General features: G+C 40.3%; 1 protein-coding gene across 14 annotated transcripts in view; it reads left to right on the forward strand.

Annotated features, from left to right (window-relative positions):
• ABI1 (abl interactor 1) overlaps positions 1-20,311 on the forward strand; it is a 137,808-nt gene that overhangs the window by 33,227 nt on the left and 84,270 nt on the right. The window contains exon 3 of one of the 14 annotated variants that reach the window (XM_044915519.1): positions 12,755-12,783. The exons of the other annotated variants lie outside the window; for them this stretch is intronic. Within the exon in view, the coding sequence (XP_044771454.1) occupies positions 12,755-12,783 (29 nt within the window). The remainder of the gene's footprint in view (positions 1-12,754; positions 12,784-20,311) is intronic. 14 annotated transcript variants of the gene reach the window in all.

The following is a 20,311-nucleotide window of genomic DNA, read 5'->3' on the forward strand; positions in this document are numbered from 1 at the left end:
GCTTTGTATGCTCTTGATGAAAAAGAATTAAAAAATTCTTTTTTTAATTTAATTAAAGAATTTTTAAATTCTTTTTCATGTATTTCATTGTTAGTGTATTGAAATGCAGTCGATTTCTGTGTGCCAATTTTGTATCCTGCAAATTTACTGAGTTCTCTTATTCTAGTATTTTTTGATGGAGTCTTTAGAATATTGTATAGAGAAGGTCATAGCATCTGCAAACAGACTGTTACTGCTTCCTTTCTGATTTGGATGCTTTTTACTGTGTAATTGCTCTGGCCAGAACTTCCAGTAGAATAGAGGTAATGAAAGTGGGCACCCTTACCTTGTTGCTGATAAAAGTTTTTAATCTTTTACCCTAGAATATGATGTTAGCAGTGTGCTTGTCATATATGACTTTCATTATGTTGATGAGCATTGTTTCTATAACCAATTTGTTGAGGGTTTTAATTTTGAAAGGATGTTGAATTTGGTCAAACGCTTTTTCGGCATCTATTGAGATGATTATACGATTTTAATTTTTCATTCTCTTAACGTATATAACACATACTGATTTGCATATGTTGAAACATCCTTGTATTTCAGGGATAGATCCCTTCTGGTCATGTTTATGATCTTTTTAATGTGCTGTTGAATTCAATTTACTAATACTTGTTGAGAATTTTTACATGTATATCATCAGGGATATGGGCCTGTAGTTTTCTTATAGTGTCCTTATCTAGCTTTGATGTCAGGGTAATTTTGGCCTTATAAAATGAGTTTGGGAGTGTTCTCTTCAGTTTTTAGAAGAGTCTGAAAAAGATTGGTGTTAATTCTTTAAGTATTTGGTAGAATTCACCAGGGAAACCATCTGGTAATGGGTTTTGTTTGTTGGGAAATTAAAAAAAAAATATTATTTTGTTTATTTGAGAGAGAGTGCATGCGCGTGAGTGGGGGGAGCGGCAGAGGGAGAGGGACAAGCAGATTCCACGCTGAGCATGGAGGCCAATGTGGGGCCAATCCCACTACCCTGAGACCACGATCTGAGCCAAAACCCAGAGTTGGTCGCTCAACTGACTGAGCTACCCAGGCGCCCCTGTTGGGAGATTTTTGATTACTGATTCCATATCTTTACTTGTCATTAGTCTGTTCAGATTTTCTATTTCTTCTGATTCGGTCTTGGTAGGTTGTGTGTTTATACAGATTTATTCATTTCTTCTAGTTTATCCAGTTTGTTGGTGTATTAATTGTCCATTGGAGCCTTTTTTGATTCTTTATGTTTCTTTGGTTTGTGTTACAAGATTTTCTTTCATTTCTGATTTTGAGTTTTTCTTTTCCTCTTTCTTTTTTTTAAGAGCGGCAGGCAGAGGGAGAGGGAGAAGCAGACTCCCCACGGAGCAGGTAGCCCGATGCAGGGTTTGATCCCAGGACTCTGGGATCATGACCTGAGCTGAAGGCAGACGCTTAACCGACTGAGCCACCCAGGCACCCCATCTTTCTTTCTTTCTTTTTAAGTGTTGCTAAAGTATTGTCAATTTAGTTTTTCTCTTTGAAAAACCAGGTCTTAGTTCCTTTTCCTAGTTCCTTGAGGTGTAAAGTTAGGTTTATCTGAGGTCTTTTTCTTAATGTAGACTTTATTGCTATAAACTTATCTCTTAGAACTGCTTTTGCTGCATCTTGTTTCAGTAAGTTGTGTTTACATTTTCATTTGTTTCAAGATATTTTTTAATTTCCCATTTGATTTCTTCTTTGGACCATTGGTTGTTCAGGTGTATGTTTAATTTTTATGTATTTGTGTGGTTTTCCAGTTCTCTTGTTATTGATGTCTAATATCATACCACTGTGGTCAGAAAAGATTCTTGGTATGATTTTAGTCTTCTTAAATTTGCTAAGTCTTGTTTTGTGAGCTAACATAGGATCTGTGGAGAATGATTTATGTATGCATGAAAGGAATGTGAATTCTGCTGCTATTGGATAGAATATACTTACCTTTACCAGTATGTTTTATTAATTTCATGTTACTTATTAGCATCTTTTTATTTTAGCTTGAAGAAATTCTTTCAGCATTTCTTGTAAGACAGGTATAGTGGTGCTGAACTCCTTCTTAAACTTTTGTTTGTCTGGAAAAGTCTTTATGTCTCCTTCATTTCTGAATGATAATTTTTGCTTGATAAAATATTCTTGGTTGGCTGTATTTTCTTTCAGCACTTTGAATATATCAACCCACTCTGTCCTGACCGGTAAGGTGTCTGATGAGAATTTTGTTGATAGCCTTATGGGGATTCCTTTCTAGGTGACAAATTTCCTTTCTCTTGGTGCTTTTAAGATTCTCTGTCTTTGGTTTTTGACAGTTCCATTATAATGTGATTAGAGAAGATCTTCTTGAGTTGATTTGTTTGGGGACCTGTAATCTTCATGAACTTGAATGTCCAAATCTCTAGCCTGATTTGGGAAGTCTCTGCTATTACTTCTTTAAGTTTTCTCGCCCTCCTAATTAGGCCATCTCTTCTCTGTAGTACTCCAGTAGTTCACAGATTGTTTCTTTTTATGCTATCCCAAAGTCATGTAGGCTTTTTTCACTTTGTTTTCATTTTCTTTGTTCTCCAGTGACTGGATAATTTCAATATTCCTGTCTTCTACTTTACAGATTCTTACTTCTTATTGATCCATGCTGTTGTTGATGGACTCTATTGCATTTTCTCTTTCATTGTATTCTTTCACTTTAGAGTTTCTTTGTTATGATTTTGGTCTCTTTGTTAAATATCTCATTTTGTGTATTGTTTTTGCTGATTTTTAAAAATTTATCTGTTTTCTTGTAGCTCACTGAGCTTCCTGAAAGAGCTATTTTGAATTCTTCATCAAGTAAATTGTGGAACTTCATGTCTTTGGGGTTGTTTACTGGAAAATTATTGTGAGCCTTTGATGGTGTCATTTTTCCTTGAATTTTCATGTTCCTTGAATTCTTGTGTTGCTGTCTTCACATTTCAAGTATTGGCCACCTCCTCCAGTCTTTACTGGTTGACTTCAGGAGAGAACTATCTTCTATTAGCTCTGCTAGGGATTCTGAGGCCTTCACAGATCTTCCATGGCTATGCCTGCTCCAAATTTCTTGCTTCTCTTTGTGGTAGTATTCTTAAGCTTCCGTGTTCTTTTTTGATTCTACAAAGTGCCAGGCTAGGTACTGAAGGCCTACTTTTGGCTTTCCCATAGGTGGTGCTTACATGCTCAAGTTAATGATGCCTCCCAGGCTTGCAGATTTGGGCTGGCTTTCCGTGTGTGCTTTTTGCATTTTTTGCAAAAGCTCACTTTCACCACTGTCGGGTGTGTTGACAGGGAGCCAGTGATGAGGTGGGGGTGTGTGGGGGTTAGGCATGTGGGGCACCAGTAGTGCCTGTAGGCCAGTTTGGGGAGGATCTACAGGCAAGGTGTTTCCAGCAGCTCATGGTTTGGCCTTCTGTTCTGAGTCTGGCTCCTGGTCTCCCAGTTGCTCACTGCCCCCTAGTCATGCAGCTCATGACTTAGTATTTTGGGTGGGGCAAGAAAGAAATGGGCTTCTTTGGCAGTGTGTCACACATCCGGAGAAGTCAGGCACTCCCTCACACACTCTCAGTTTACTTCAGAAGAGAAATCATTGGCAGAGAAGGGCTCTTTTGGCACTGAGCTGTTTTGGAGCTTTCTTGGAGGAGGGGTAATGTGGGTAAAGTCACACTATTCCTTTTATCCTTTCCAAACCATCTTATCTCAGATTTTTTTCCCCCCCAATAATGTGCAGGAACTTTTCCACTGGACTACTGGACTTCCCAAAGGTTTTCTCATCTGTGGGTGATTGTTTAAATTAGTGTTCTCCAGGGGCTCCTGGACTGGGGCTGTGAGGAGCTGAAGCTGGTTCATGGGCCACCTCAGCATCCACATCCAGGACCAATGTCTGTATGTCTGTTACCTGATGCATGGGTGGGTGAGAGTCCTCCTAGATCCCTTGGCATACAGTACTAGTGTCTGAACCAAAGGTAATTGGGGCTGGAGCTGAGTCAGTCCTCTGGAGCTGATTCTGAGTCTGTAGTGAAGACCGTAGTCAAGTCAGCTGCCTGGGTGCTGGCCTCTCTTAGAACAGCTCTCCTCAATCTTGGACTGCACTGGGTTTCACAGTCTCTTCTCTGGATCTTATAACTCTTACAAAGGCACTTTTGTCTGTAGATGGATGCCAGATTTTTGTGGCTGAAGGTGGTTATGATGGGGGATATTTTTTTGGGCTATCCTTTTTTTTTTTTTTTAAAGATTTTATCCATTCACTTGAGAGAGAGAGAGACAGAGAGAGCACAAGCAGCGGGGAGAGGCAGAGGGAGAGGGAGAAGCAGGCTCTCCACCGAGCTGGGAGCCTGATGTGGCACTCGATCCCAGGACCTGGAGATCATGATCTGAGTTGAAGGCAGACGCCCGACCATCTGAGCCACCCAGGCACCCCTTTTTTGGCTATCTTGCTGATACCACCTTTCCATGTAAACTTTAGAATCTGTCAGTATTCACAAAATAACTTGCTAAGATTTTGATTGGGATTGCATTGAATAGATCAAGTTGGGAATAAGTGACATCTTGACAGTATTGAGTCTTCCTCTTCATGATCATGAAATATCTCTCCATTTATTTAGTTCTTTGATTTCTTACATAGGAGTTTTATAGTTTTCCTTATATAGATCATGTACATATTTTGTTAGGTAGTTTCTTTTTTCATTTTTTTAAAAAAGATTTTGTTTATTTATTTGAGAGAGAGACAGAGCATGAGTGCGGTGGGGGGTAGGCAGAGGGAGAGGGAGAGAGACAAGCAGACTCCCTCCTGAGCAGGGAGCCTGACATAGGACTCTGTCCCAGGACCCTGAGATTATGACCTGAGCTGAAGTCAGACACTTAACTGACTGAGGCACCCAGGCGCCCTGGTAGCTTTCTTTTTAATGCTATTGTATCTCCTTAGTTGGCATTTAGATTTCTTTTTTAAAAAAATTTTAAAAAAGATTATTTATTTGAAAGAAAGAACATGAGCAGGGGCAAAGGGAGAGGGAGAAGCAGGCTCCGCACTGAACAGGGAGCCCGATGCAGGGCTCTATCCCAGGACCTTGGGATCATGACCTGAACCAAAGGCAGATGCTTAACCGACTGAACCGCCCAGGCACCCTTGGCATTTAGATTTCTAACTGGTTAAATATTTTGGTTTGGATTCAGTATCTGGTAATTTATTAATAAAGTATTTCTTCCTCTTTTGTGTCTTTCTATTTTATAACTGATGTGTGTGTTCATATCTCAGATTTTTTTGGACTAGCTACACAAATGATTCTACATCTCTTTTTGGCATGGCTGTAACTTAAAAATTCAGTTGATTTCAGTAAAGGTTTATTAATTGAGTCTTATACTTTTATAATTCTACCTTTTTAAAAATTTTTTTTATTATTATGTTAATCACCATACGTTACATCATTAGTTTTTGATGTAGTGTTCCATGATTCATTGTTTGCGTATAACACCCAGTGCTCCATTCAATACGTGCCCTCTTTAATACCCATCACCAGGCTAACCCATCCTCCCACCCCCCTCCCCTCTAGAACCCTCAGTTTGTTTTTCAGAGTCCATTGTCTCTCATGGTTCATCTCCCCCTCCTATTTCCCCCCCTTCATTCTTCCCCTCCTGCTGTCGTCGTCGTCTTCTTTTTTTTTAACATATAATGTATTATTTGTTTCAGAGGTACAGATCTGTGATTCAACAGTCTTGCACAGTTCACAGCGCTCGCCATAGCACATACCCTCCCCAATGTCTATCACCCAGCCGCGCCATCCCTCCCACCTCCCACCACTCCAGCAACCCTCAGTTTGTTTCCTGAGATTAGGGTAAATATAATTTGTCAGATAGTGTCATACTGGTCCTGATTTTTGGTTTGAAAAATGTGGTTAATGAATCACTAGGATGGAGACGTCCAAGACTGATTTGTGAGACTGTTGTAAGCTGGTGTAAGTGAGGAAATACGCAGTCAGTGGTAGGACAAGGTACTTTTGTTGGTATTTATACAACCTTTTTTTTTTTTCTTTAAAAGCAGAAGTACTTTGTTGTTCTCAAGTCAGTTAATTAAGGGTGGTAACTGATTGTGACAGTATTAACTACCACCTTACCTAATAGTTTACAGAGTGATGCATTATGGTCCTTAAGTAATTTCCTAATGGAGTCACATTTATTTGAGGATAAATTGAAGATGTGAATTTGTTACTTTAGTGAGGAATAACTTAGAAAAGTGTTAAATGTTTAATTTTTGTTTCTCTCATTTATAGAGCCTCTATTCAGAGCATTAATTGTTTTGTAGATCAAAAACATTCTCAGCTGCCCTGAGAAAGTCAGCTTTCTCTATTCTCTTCCCTTCCAGTTAATTAGAATTCATTTGGTATACAAATTAGTTAATGATGACTTGGGGTGGTTAATCTTAGAGGAACAACTTTAGTAGTTTCACTCTGACACATTGGAATTGTATTTTGTTCTGTCTTAGAATTATAGACTGGGAGTCAGTGTGGTATAGTGGAAGACCATGGCCTTTGGAGAGACATAGTGGTTCTGTTTCCCTAGCAGTGGTACTTTGGGCAAATTACTTAACTTCACCAAATTTCTTTTTCCTCATTGTAAGTTATTCTAAATGGGATATTTAACATAAAGATAGATGCCTTTCTTGTGTGTGGTACAGAGTACATATTACAACAGAATTCCTCTCTCCATTCTTGTCTTCTCTGTGTTTTCCCAGTCCACTTTATAAAACTGCACCTGTTCTTTCTAAAGCCAAAACTAGTTTGTGCTTTTTCTTCCTGAAAATCCTTCTGTGGCTCCCTTGTAGCCTCAGGATGAAGTCCAAATTCCTCAAGGGCCCATAGGATTTCTCTAGTCTTGTGGTGTATTTCCCCCTTGTGCTTGCTGACTACTGAGGCTTGCTCACCTCCAGGCTAATGTCCTTGTTCATTACATTTTGCTTTGAACTTTATCTTTTGCTCTTTGCCCTTCTCCTTTCTGACCCCCAAGCTGCTTCTGTTGTTAAAAATGTTAGGTGAGGGCGCCTGGGTGGCTCAGTCGTTAAGCGTCTGCCTTCGGCTCAGGTCATGATCTCAGGGTCCTGGGATCGAGCCCCACATCGGGCTCCCTGCTCCGCAGGAGGCCTGCTTCTCCCTCTCCCACTCCCCCTGCTTGTGTTCCCTCTCTCGCTGTGTCTCTCTCTGTCAAATAAATAAATAAAATCTTTAAAAAAAAAAAAGTTAGGTGAAATAAAATTTCAGTCCCTTAAGTCCATATGACAAGAGTAAGAGCTGTGTAAAGACCTTTGGATGAAGATGCAGACCCGGGTTCTAGTCCTAGCTCCTCTATTTACTAGTTAGAGGATACTTGGACAAATTAGTATCTCTGAGCCCTTATCTGTGAAATCGGGATGTCTGCCAGACAAATCAGGCTGCCAGAACAAAATGTTGAATGGCCTCAACAATAGAAACTTACTTTCTAACATATTTAGAGGATGAAAAATCCAAGATCAGCATTCCGTTTCTGGTGAGAGCTCTCTTCCTGGCTTGCAGAGGTCCACCTTTTCAATATGTTCTCACATGATCGAAAGAGATTGATTTCTGGTGTCGCTTCCTCTTCTATAAGGACTCCAGTTCTATCAGAGCCACACCCTATACCTCATTTAACCTTAATCACCTACTTAAAGACCCTTTCTCCAATACAGTAACAAGGGGGGGTTGGGGTTTCATCATAAATTTGGGGCAGGGGAACATAATCCAATGCCTCAAACATTAGGAAATACTTTTAGGGGGCACCTGGGTGGCTCAGTCGTTAAGCGCCTGCCTTCAGCTCAGGTCATGATCCCAGGGTCCTGGGATCGAGCCCCGCATCAGGCTCCCTGCTCCGCGGGAAGCCTGCTTCTCCCTCTCCCACTCCCCCTGCTTGTGTTCCTGCTCTCGCTATCTCTCTCTCTGCCAAATAAATAAAATCTTTAAAAAAAAAAAGTATATTATGAATATTAGTAAGATGGCTATATTTCCTAATGTTTGAGGCATTGGATTATGTTCCCCTGCCCCAAATTTATGATGAAACCCCAACCCCCCCTTGTTACTGTATTGGAGAAAGGGTCTTTAAGTAGGTGATTAAGGTTAAATGAGGTATAGGGTGTGGCTCTGATAGAACTGGAGTCCTTATAGAAGAGGAAGCGACACCAGAAATCAATCTCTCTCGATCATGTGAGAACATATTGAAAAGGTGGACCTCTGCAAGCCAGGAAGAGAGCTCTCACCAGAAACGGAATGCTGATCTTGGATTTTTCATCCTCTAAATATGTTAGAAAGTAAGTTTCTATTGTTGAAGCCATTCAACATTTTGTTCTGGCAGCCTGAGCAGACTAAAACAGATTAAAATATAATTGCCTTGTGAGAAGGGCAAACTAGACTGATTTCTCAGATTTTTTTTTAAAAGTTTTTATTTATTTGACAGGGAGAGCGCATGCACACACAAGCAGGGGGAGCTGCAGAGGGAGAGGGAGAAGCAGGCTCTCCACTGAGCAGGGAGCCCGATGTGGGTCTTGATCCCAGGACCCTGGGATCATGACTTGTGCTGAAGGCAGATGCTTAACCGACTGAGCCACCTAGGCGCCCCCAGATAACGTTTTAAAAAAATATATACCTCAGACGAAGTATAACCTCTGAATTCTAGCCTGTTTCCTCATCCACCTCTATCATTGCTCAATGGGCTCATGAAAAAGATGCCAGGGTGCAGGCATGGAGGTTGTGTGTGCATATGCTAAGCAATATGGACTTCCATTCACCAAGACCAGCCTGGCTGCCACTACTGCTGAGAGAGAGAGAGAAGGAGAAGAGGAGGGCCAGAGGAGAGGCAGTGAGAATCTTAAGCAGACTCCGTGCTGATGCGGTGGTCTATCTTATGACCCTGAGATCATGACTTGAGGCAAAACCAAGAGTCAGATGCTCAGTCTAGTACACCACTGAGGTGCTCCTCAGATAACCTTTTAATGAGTAAACACAACCAGCTATAATTTAGTGAACTAGTTTAGAAAATGGCCTTGGTAATTTGGGAGTTACCCTAATAGATTTTTTTGTCTGTATGACAAGGAGAGTTAGTGTGTTACTTTCAAGTTTAACCAAAACGCTTTTTTTGGAATGTACTCTGCCCCTTCCCATATAAAAATTATTAAGGATGTTGGGCGCCTGGGTGTCTCAGTAGTTAAGCGTCTGCCTTCGGCTCAGGTCATGATCCCAGAATCCTGGGATCAAGCCCCTCATCGGGCTCCCTGCTCGGCGGGAAGCCTGCTTCTCCCTCTCCCACTCCCCCTGCTTGTGTTCCCTCTCTAGCTGTGCCTCTCTCTGTCAAATAAATAAAATCTTTAAAAAAAAATTATTCAGGATGCATTTGGCTGTAGTTAATAAAAAAGAACTCAGGTGGGGCGCCTGGGTAGCTCAGTCGTTAAGCATCTGCCTTTGGCTTGGGTCATGATCCCAGGGTCTTGGGATAGAGCCCTACATCGGGCTCCCTGCTCCGCAGGAAGCCTGCTTCTCCCTCTCCTTCTCCCCCTGCTTGTGTTCCCTCTTTCGCTGTCTCTCTCTGTCAGATAAATAAAATCTTAAAAAAAAAAAAAGAACTCAGGCTTAAACAATAAGGAACATACATTATTTTATTTTATTTTTTTTAAGATTTTTTTTTTTTAATTTATTTGACAGGTCCGTAACGAATAAGCCCAGGTAGTGAGGTAGTGAGGAATTATTAGCCTTATTTTTAGTTTCCTGGTGTCTGCAAGCTGGTTGCAGTAAAAATGTTACATATGATTATAGAACATTTGGAAACTCCACAGAAGAATGAAGATGAAAACACAAATCATTTATATAATCCTGCTGTAATTGGAAATAATGCTGATGTATCTCCTCTCAATATCTGGTGAGTTAGTTTGCATAGGTATTTAATTACAGCAAACAAAATTAGGTCACACTATATACACAGGTATGTAATGTGTTTTTTTTCCATTAAGATTATATAAAAATTTTCTTAGTAAAAATAATTTCTTTCTGATTATCGAAGAGATGATCACTGAAAAAATTGGATACAGAAAAAAATATAAAGAATATTAGAAGTCACCCATATCTCATCATCCAGGGATATTTACTAATATATGTATAATATATGTATATTTTATTTTTATATTTTATATTTGTACAAATATGTATTATATATATAAAACATACATATTTTAAAGATTTCATTTACTTATTTTAGAGAGAGTGTGTGTGCAGTGCAAGTGGGCTGAGGGGCAGAGGGAGAGGGAGAGATTCTTATGCAAACTCCATGCTGAATGCAGAGCCTGTCTAGGGGCTGGATCTCATGACCCTGAGATCATGACTTGCGCCAGAACGAAGAGTTGGAGCCACCCAGGGATCTCTATGCAGATTTCTTTAAAAAACAAAACAAAACAAAACAAAAAAAACCCACCAGGTTTTCGGGGTGGCTATGTGGCTCAGTTGGTTAAGTGTCCAACTGCATTGGGCTCCGCACTCAGTGTGGGTCTGCTTGAGATTCTCTCTTCCCCTTTCTCCCTCCCCCTGCTCTCTCTCTCTCTCTCTCTCTCACACACACACACACACACTCTCTCTCTCTCTCTCAAATAAATAAATAGAATCTTAAAAAAAAAAAAAAAGCAGGTACATAGTCATTTTGTAACCTGCTTTTTTACTGAATATACATCTTTTCTTGTGGTTCATACCCCAGCGTCTTTGCTTCTTCACTTTCATCCGATACCTGTGGTCTCATAAGGAGTTTCAGTTGACTGAGGAAGAAAACTTAGACCGAGTTTACAGATGATTTTGGATCATATGCTGGTACCACCTGAATATGGATATTTATAGCACTGTAGCCACAATCAGGGGTGACCCGGAAGGGCAGTGGTGAAGGGAAATTCTGATGAGTAGAACTTTGAGCAGTGTACCTACTTATTTATTTTGCCTGGAAAGAGATGGTTAGAGATGTAGATCCATTCTGACTCATGGCAGTAGCAGTTCTTGGGCTTATTCGTTACGGACCTGGAAAGAACATAATTGGAAGTACGGGGAATAGATATATAGATATGGTTATGAATGGACAACAGCTAATGTTTGTGTTCATTGTGAATGCCCATCAAAGAGCAACCACAGCAGAGAAGGATCTTAATAATCAAGTGGACGAGGTATAACTTCTGAATTCTAGCCTATTTCCTCATCCACCTCTATCATTGCTCAACGGGCTCATGAAAAAGATGCCAGGGTGCAGGCATGGAGGTTGTGTGTGCATATGCTAAGCAATATGGACTTCCATTCACCAAGACCAGCCTGGCTGCCACTACTGCTGAATGACCACCTTGCTAATAACAGAGTGCTGAAACTGAATCCCTGAGATAGCATCATTCCTCTGGTATTTCATATCACGTTGCCCCCCCCTTTTTTAAGATTTTTATTTATTTATTTATTAGAAATTGCGCGCGTGAGCAGTGAAAGGCAGAAGGGGAGGGAGAGGGAGAAAGAATCTGAAGCGGACTCCTCACTGAGTGGGGAGCCCAGTGTGCCGAAAACAAAAGTCAGATGCTTAACCAACTGAGCCACCCAGGCGCCCCCATATCACATTGCTTTTGACCAGGCAGCTCATTTTACAGCAAGTAAAAGGTGGCATTGGGCTCATATTCATGGAATTTCTGATTTTACCATGTTCCCCACTACTCTTAAGCAGCTGGTGGCAGTTCCTGTGTGGTGCTAGGGTAATGTTCTCTAAGATGTGGTCCAGTCTCTGAATCAGGCACCAGTGTGCAGTGGTATTTCTTCTGTAGCCAGCATTCATAGGTTGGGGAATTAAGAGGTTGGCAGGGAGTGAATTCTTCTCACTATTAGCCCTAATGGTCTACTAGCAAAATTTTTGCTTCTTTTCTCACAGCTCTGGGATATGCTGATTTAGAGAGGAATGCTGGGGAATGCAGCATTGGTTCTTTTGAACTGGAAGTTGAGCTTCTGGTCACTTTGGCTTCCTCATGCCAGTGAATTCATAGGCAAAGCAAAAGATTACCATATTGGTTAGGGTGATTGAGTCTGATTCCAAAGTGGAGATTGGGTTGCTGCTACACAGTGGTAAAGAAGAATATGTATGGAATGCAGGAGATCATCTGGAGTGCCTCTTAGTACTTCCATGCCCTGTGATAAAAGTTAATGGAATTACTCAAAGAATCGAATATAGGCAAGGCTGCTAATGGCAGTGGTTTGAGTCAGCATACCAGGCAAGGAAAAGTAACCAGATGAGATGATTGCTGAGGGCAAATGGAATATGTGATAGATAGTGGAAAAACATTTTAAATACCAGCTATGACTCATGACCAGTTACAGAATGAAAACTCTAGTATTTATATTTGTTCTGTACCTTAACATTTGTATATATATTAACCAATTATTTTTCTCCTCTCTCCCCAGTTCTCTTATATTTAACTTTAGATGTGTTAATAGTGGGTTAGCCTAATATTTCAGTATTTAAGTTACAGGATATCAAAGGGGAAGTACAACTCAGCCAGCTAGAAAAGGAATGAATATTACTCACAGAGAAAGTAGACTTTGTATTCTCTTTTGGGGAGATAGATTCGTTTTGGTTGTATGAGGTTGAGTGTATCATGTTAGACTAAAGCATGTTTTTGCTATTGTCTTTGTTCAGGAGTTAAATATGATGAAAGAGGTTTGTACATATGCCATATTGACAGAGTTTACTGTGGTGGTTTGTACTATTTCAGTTTACTTAAGTTGAAACTATGTATCTCATAGTTCCCTAGTAGCTCCTTCCCTGTATGGTTGTGGGTTAAAATTGGCTAAAAGAGAATTTGCATAAGCAACATTCATTAACCTCCAAAGGTTTTTGTGGTTAGATGTAGTAAGAGGCACAGAGGTGTTGGTGGGTTCCAGCTTGACCTTGATCTCCTTTGCTCTGCATGTAGCTCTTTTTCCTCCTTGCTGACAGTTTGGTCAACAGTGGCATCAGCCCCTCACTTGATACGAGACCTGCAGAAGCATAGCTTCCCAGATCTCCCCAGGAGCATTTCCTTTGCAGTCCCATTTCTCCAGCTGGGTGTGTTTGGTTTCTCAAATTGACTGATGACTTTCTGATCCTCCCACTTCCCTTGTGGACTATCTCAACTTTCCCAGCTATTTCTATAATTGTGTAAGGTAAAATTCTGTAATTTCTTATTCTGTTAGTCTTAGTGGCTGTGCTTCCCAGTATGAATCCTGACTTAATACACTTTAGTTGTTGGTAAATATCTATCACTTTTATTGACTACATGGCATTCTAGTATATGAATTTTTTTTTATCACCTGTCATTGGTCATTTAGATAATTTTTTTTTCTTGTGATTATAAACAAAGGTGGTTGGACATCCTTAAACATACAGTGTTTTTTTTTTTCTGTTTGGTTTTGTTTGTTGGTTTGTTGCACTTGACCTTTTATTTTTTTGGTAAATTCTAGAAGTGAAGAATATATGCATTTTAAAGAACTGTTATACATGTTGTCTAATTGGACCCTACAGCAGTATGTGAAAGTGCTTGCCCAACATACACTCTTGATCATGATGACTCTTTCAATTGAATTCTTTTTTTTTTTTTTGAAGATTTTATTTATTCATAAGAGACAGAGAGAGAGAGAGAGGCAGAGGGAGAAGCAGGCTCCCTGCTGAGCAGGGAGCCCGATGTGGGACTTGATCCCAGGACTCTGGGACCATGACTTGAGCCAAAGGCAGATGCTTAATCATCTGAGCCACCCAGGCTCCCTCTTTCAATTGAATTCTTTTTAAAGTTTTTATTTAAATTCCAGTTAATTAACATAAAGTGTAATATTAGTTTCAGGCATACAATATAGTGATTCAGCACTTCCGTACAACACCCAGTGCTTATCACAAGTGCACTTCGTGGGGCACCTGGGTGGTTTAGTCAGTTGAGCATCCTACTTTTGGTTTTGGCTCAGGTTGTGATCTCAGGGTGGTGGGATTGAGCCCTGTGTTGGGTTCCATGCTCAGTGCTGAGTTGGCCTGAAATTCTCTCCCTTTCCCTTTCCTTCCCCCTCTGCCCCTCTTTCCCCTCATGCGTGCTCTCTCTCTAAAATAAATAAAATCTTCAAAAAAAACCCCTAGAAAAACAAGTGTATATCTTAACCTCCATCACCTTTTTAACCCATCCCCCCCCTCCACCCCTCTCAATGTAATTCTTTTAAGAAGAAAGAAGATCATATGAGAATATAATTAGTTAACCTGGAGTTAATAGGAAGCTAGTGTCTTAGACTAAGTATGAAATATATTCTGTCAGTAATACTTAAATGTGTAACTAATTTTGTGTTTAAATGTAGTTCCTCTTGGGGCGTCTGAGTGGCTCAGGTTAAGCTGCTGCCTTCAGTTCGGGTCATGATCCCAGGGTCCTGGAATCGAGCCCCACGTTGGGCTCCCTTCTCCGCGGGAGCCTGCTTCTCCCTCTCCCCTGCTTGTGCTCTCTCTCTCTCTCTCTCAAATAAATAAATAAAATCTTTTTAAAAAAGTGGTTGCTCTTTTGAAAACTGGATTCTTACAGGTTTTCCATTAAGCGTGTTTTTTAAAATACAAGTTTTTTTTTTTTTTTTTAAGATTTTATTTATTTGACAGAGAGAGAGAGAGAGCAGGGGGAGTGAGACTTCCCCTAGATTTTGCTGGAAGCTCATTGGCCTGTTCGAAGTTGCTTAAGTGGGAGATGGTAGGAAGAGCTGTGCTAACGCTTACAATAACTAGGTTTCAGCCTGAATTGTTAAGCAAAGAGTTTGTTCTTTTTGCTGGATATTTGCCATAACCTGATAGGGGTTCTTTTTATTTATTTTTCACTTTTCTTGAAATGGGAATTATGTTGGAGAAAATTATATCCTTTCAGTGGGTATTGAGAATATGCAAACCCCAATCTGCATGACTCCATGCTAAATAGGTTTATTTGTCAGTAGTGAGCCAGCATTTGGCCTGTGTGCACTGCCCCCCCCCCCCCCCCCCCCCCCCATTCTCCACAAAATGATTATGATTCCTCCTGGAAAGTTTCTCAGGTCTCAAACCAACCAAACCTTAGGTTGGCCTTCAGCAAAGTAGATGTTTTGTGTACTTTATGATATATAAAACTCTTCCTGTTACAGGTTTTAAAACTTGACATTTTAAATTCTTCCTATTAGCATTAACATTTTTTTTAAAGGGCCCTTAGAAGGCTCCCTGCTCAGCAGGAGTCTGCTTCTCCGTCTCCCTCTGCCTCTTTACCCTGCTGGTGCTCTCTCTCTCTCTCAAATGGATGAATAAAATCTTTGAAAGAAAAAAAATACAGGGCCCTTAGACCAAGAAGTGTTCCTTATATGCTGTATATATAATCATTTCTAAGAAACTTCCTCCTCACCCCTTCATTTTAACATTTCTGAAATTGGGATGCATTTTACAGAGCTAAAAAGCTGTCACCCAGAGCAGTAGTTCTTGTACTTGTGTGAACTTGGTTGTTTTTGCTGGTGGTTTAACTGGACTATTGCAACCTGTTAACAGATCATTTATGGACCATTTGAGGAAAGAATAGAGTCCTGGGTTTTGCCTTAAGACAATTTCGGAGGGTGACACCTTCTGGTAAGATTAAGTTAGCACTGGCATCAAAATGTGCAGAATTGGTGTCAGCAGCTTGGAAGAACATTCTGGAAATAATGATAGAGCCTTATCTTAAAAGATATTTGTGTCACCTGCAGTGGAAAGTTGACAGCATCACCTATATAGTATTTTTGCCACTTTGTTTAATCAGAATCTAATCATAAGGAAATAATCAGACAAATCCAGTTTATAGGACTTTCTGTAAGACAACTGGTTTTTATTTTATTTTATTATTTATTTATATATTTGTAAAAAAAGATTTATTTATTTGAGAGAGAGTGCACAAGCACGAGCAGGGGGAGGGACAGAGGGAGAGCGAGAATCTCAGGCAGACTCCCAATGTGGAGCCCAGCAACCTGAGTCAAAACCAAGAGTTGGACACCAAACCAGGTGCCCCAGCTGGTTTGGATTTTTAAAATAACATCTATGTTTTGAACATAAAAAATGTCAGGGTTGAAGGGTAAAGGTTATTTTAGTTTTGTTTTTTTTTTTAATTTGGTATAGCAGTTCCCATCCATTGCCTTATTTATTTATTAAAGATTTTATTTATTTATTTGACAGAGAGAGACACAGCGAGAGAGGGAACACAGCAGGAGGAGTAGGGGAGGGAAAAGTAGGCTTCCCGCCGAGCAGGGAGCCCAATGTAGGGCTCGATCCCAGGACCCTGGGACCATGACCTGAGCCGAAGGCAGATGCTTAACAACTGAGCCACCCAGGCGCCCCTATTCTATTTATTTATTTATTTATTAATTAAAGATTTTATTTATTTATTTGACAGAGAGAGACACAGCGAGAGAGGGAACACAAGCAGGGGGAGTAGGAGAGGGAGAAGCAGGCTTCCCGCTGAGCAGGGAGCCTGATGTGGGGCTCGATCCCAGGACCCTGAGCTGAAGGCAGACGCGTAACGACTGAGCCACCCAGTCGCCCCCCCATTTATTTATTTTTTAAAGATTTTATTTATTTATTTGACAGACACAACGAGAGAGGGAACACAAGCAGGGGGAGTGAGGGAGGGAGAAGCAGGCTCCCCGCGGAGCAGAGAGCCCAGTGCGGGACTCGATCCCAGGACCCCATTGCCTTATTTATTATAACAACCTCGTGGGAGGCCAATGATTTTCTCCCAATTTTCAGGCAGTCTGATTGTATAAGGGCACAGACTTAGTAAGGCCAGTCTGAGTAAAGACTGTGATCTCATGCTCAGTTTGGCTCACAAGTTCTATTCAGCATTTGTAACAATTTCTTTTTATTTTTTTTATTTTTTTATTAACATATGGTGTATTATTTGTTTCAGGGGTACAGGTCTGTGATTCACCAGTCTTACACAATTCACAGCGCTCACCATAGTACTTACCCTCCCCAATGTCCATCACCCAGCCACCCCATCCCTCCCACCCCCCTCCACTCCAGTAACCCTCAGTTTGTTTCTGGAGATTAAGAGTCTCTTACGGTTTGTCTCCCTCTCCGGTTTCGTCTTGTTTCATTTTTCCCTCCCTTCCCCTATGATCCTCTGTCTTGTTTCTCAAATTCCTCATATCAGTGAGATCATATAACACTTGTCTTTCTCTGATTGACTTATTTCCCTTAGAATAATACGCTCTAGGGCGCCTGGGTGGCTCAGAGATGGTTAAGCGTCTGGCTTCGGCTCGGGTCATGATCCCAGGGTCCTGGGATCGAGTCCCACATCAGGCTCCCTGCTGTGCGGGGAGCCTGCTTCTCCCTCTGCCTTTCTCTCTCTCTCTCTGTCTCTTATGAATAAATAAATAAAATCTTTAAAAAAAAAAAAAGAAAAAGAAAAAAGAATAATACCCTCTAGTTCAATCCACATCGTTGCAAATGGCAAGGTTTCTTTTTTTTTTTTTTTGATGGCTGCATAATATTCCATTGTATGTATACACCACATCTTCTTTATGCATTCATCTGTTGATGGACATCTAGGTCTTTCCATAGTTTGGCTATTGTGGACATTGCTGCTATAAACATTGGGGTGCATGTTCCCCTTTGGATCACTACATTTGTATCTTTGGAGTAAATACCCAGTAGTGCAATTGCTGGGTCGTAGGGTAGCTCTATTTTCAACTTTCTGAGGAACCTCCATACTGTTTTCCAGAGTGGCTGCACCAGCTTGCATTCCCACCAACAGTGTAGAAGGTTATTTAGTTTTAAGGAAACTAGATCTGACAATAGCTTTGAAAAATCTTTGGTTGGATTTTAGATCATACAAAAGATACAGGGTTTTTTTGGGGGGTGCCTGGGTAGCTCAGTTGGTTAAGCATCCGACTTTTGATTTTGACTCAGGTTATGATCTTGAGGTCTTGGGATTGAGCCCCCGTGTTGTTGCACTGTGCGCTCAGCTGGGAGTCTGCTTCTCCCTGTACCTCTTCCCTTCACCCTACTTGTGCACCCTCTCCCTCTCTCGCTCAAAAAAAAAAAAAAAAAAAAAAAGATTCGTTCCTTCTCCCTCTGCCCATCCCCCCTTAAAAAAGGTTTTTTTGTTTCTGGAATTTGGGTAACTTTGAATATGAATTTTCTAGCAGATTTTATTACTTTCTTTATGATTAACACTGACATAAAGTGACCATCTAGATAAGTCTGAAAAAATATTTATTGTAAGTATAAAGTAATTCTTCGTAAGAAAGCATTCTGACACAATTGGCAGGTTTTTTCTTAGTGATACATAAAAATGGTGCATCTAACAGTAGCTGGTTTCTTAGAGTCATTGAAATAGAGTATTTTTTTTTGTAGATTTAGGTTATTTTTTAATGCTTGTCATTAAATTGCTTCCATAAAGTAATTGGAAAAGCCTGATGTGAACATGTAAAATATTCTGTGGGAAAAATACTGACTTTGGAAAAGTTTCTGGGAGGTTTGGATTAGAGGTCAATTAAAAGTTATTAAAGAAAAAAAGAAAGAAAAATATTGAAAGCTATGATGTGACATTTCTAGAAAGGGGAAGCAAGATGGCAGAAAACTTTTCTAAAGTTTTTTTTTTTTGACAGTGAGAGAGGGAACACAAAGCAGGGGGAGTGGGAGAGGGAGAAGCAGGCCTCCTGCTGAGCAGAGAGCCCGATGCAGGGCTCGATCGCAGGACCCTGGGATCATGACCTGAGCCGAAGGCAGACGCTTAACGACTGAGCCACCCAGGAGCCCCAGAAAACTTTTTTTTTTAAATGCACATAAGACTCCCTATTTGTTACCTAAGTAGGGTCATTAAACCACTTGCAGTTAGGGCAGAGAGAAATTATTGTTTTTCAAAGAAAGCAAATTATCTTCAAGTCCTCTTGCAGACTTTAAGGAAGGGTTCAAAGTGAAAAAGAACATTTTAATTTAAGTCATATTATTTTTTTGAAATGTTATTACACAGGCCAATGCTATAGCATATGTTCTGCGTATAGGCTCTGTTTTCCATATAGGACATCTTTTAATAAAGCAGGGCCCTAACTTAGAATGGCACTTTTAATGTTATTATATTATAGGTTGATATTTGGAACTTAATTACATAGCTAAAATGATACTTTGAAGATTGGAATAAAATGATTAATTTTATTAAACTTGTAAAATGAATAAGCATATTTAATAAGTCAACGGTGCCTACTATTTGAAGAAAACAGATTTAAGGTAGAGTTAAAACAAAATGACAGTATTGGTGTTTTGTTATTTATTTCATATGACTAAAAATGTCTATTAAAATAGGTATTTAGGGCGCCTGGGTGGCTCAGTTGGTTAAGCGACTGCCTTCGGCTCAGGTCATGATCCTGGAGTCCCGGGATCGAGTCCCGCATCGGGCTCCCTGCTCGGCAGGGAGTCTGCTTCTCCCTCTGACCCTCCTCCCTCTCATGCTCTCTGTCTCTCATTCTCTCTCTCAAAATAAATAAATTAAAAAAAAAAATAGGTATTTAATTTTTAAGATACTTTTTTTTTTTTTTTAAAGATTTTATTTATTTATTTGAGACAGAGAGAATGAGAGAGACAGAGAGCACATGAGAGGGGGGAGGGTCAGAGGGAGAAGCAGGCTCCCCGCCGAACAGGGAGCCCGATGCGGGACTCGATCCAGGGACTCCAGGATCATGACCTGAGCCGAAAGCAGTCGCTTAACCAACTGAGCCACCCAGGCGCCCTAATTTTTAAGATACTTTTTAAGATTCAAGATTTTTTATTATTTTTAAGTAATCTCTACACTTAATGTGGAACTCAAACTTACAACCCCAAGGTCAAGAGTTGTATGCTCCACTGACTGAGCCAGCCAGGTGCCCCTTTGTAATTATTTTTTTAAATTTTAAGTAGGCTCCATGCCCAATGCAGGGCTCAAACTCAAGACCCTGAGATCAAGAGTTGCTCTCTCTCCTGACTGAGCCAGCCACGCACTCCAAGATACTTTCGAAGAAAAGCGTTCAGAGTTTATTTAAAAAATAAGTGAAAATTAATTTTTAATGTATTCCAGGTAAAAAATTTTGCAGGCAGGGGCACCTGGCTGGCTCAGTCAGTGGAGCATGTGACTCTTGATCTAAGGGTGCTGAGTTCAAGTCCCATGTTGGGTGTGGGGCCAGTATTAAAATTTAAAAAAAATTTGCAGCCTTATAAAACCAAGTAAAATCTTATTTATTTATTTATTTATTTATTTATTTATTTATTTATTTATTTATTT

The sequence above is a fragment of the Neomonachus schauinslandi genome, chromosome 5 (assembly GCF_002201575.2).
Source record: "Neomonachus schauinslandi chromosome 5, ASM220157v2, whole genome shotgun sequence".
In the NCBI taxonomy this organism is placed as follows: domain Eukaryota; kingdom Metazoa; phylum Chordata; class Mammalia; order Carnivora; family Phocidae; genus Neomonachus; species Neomonachus schauinslandi.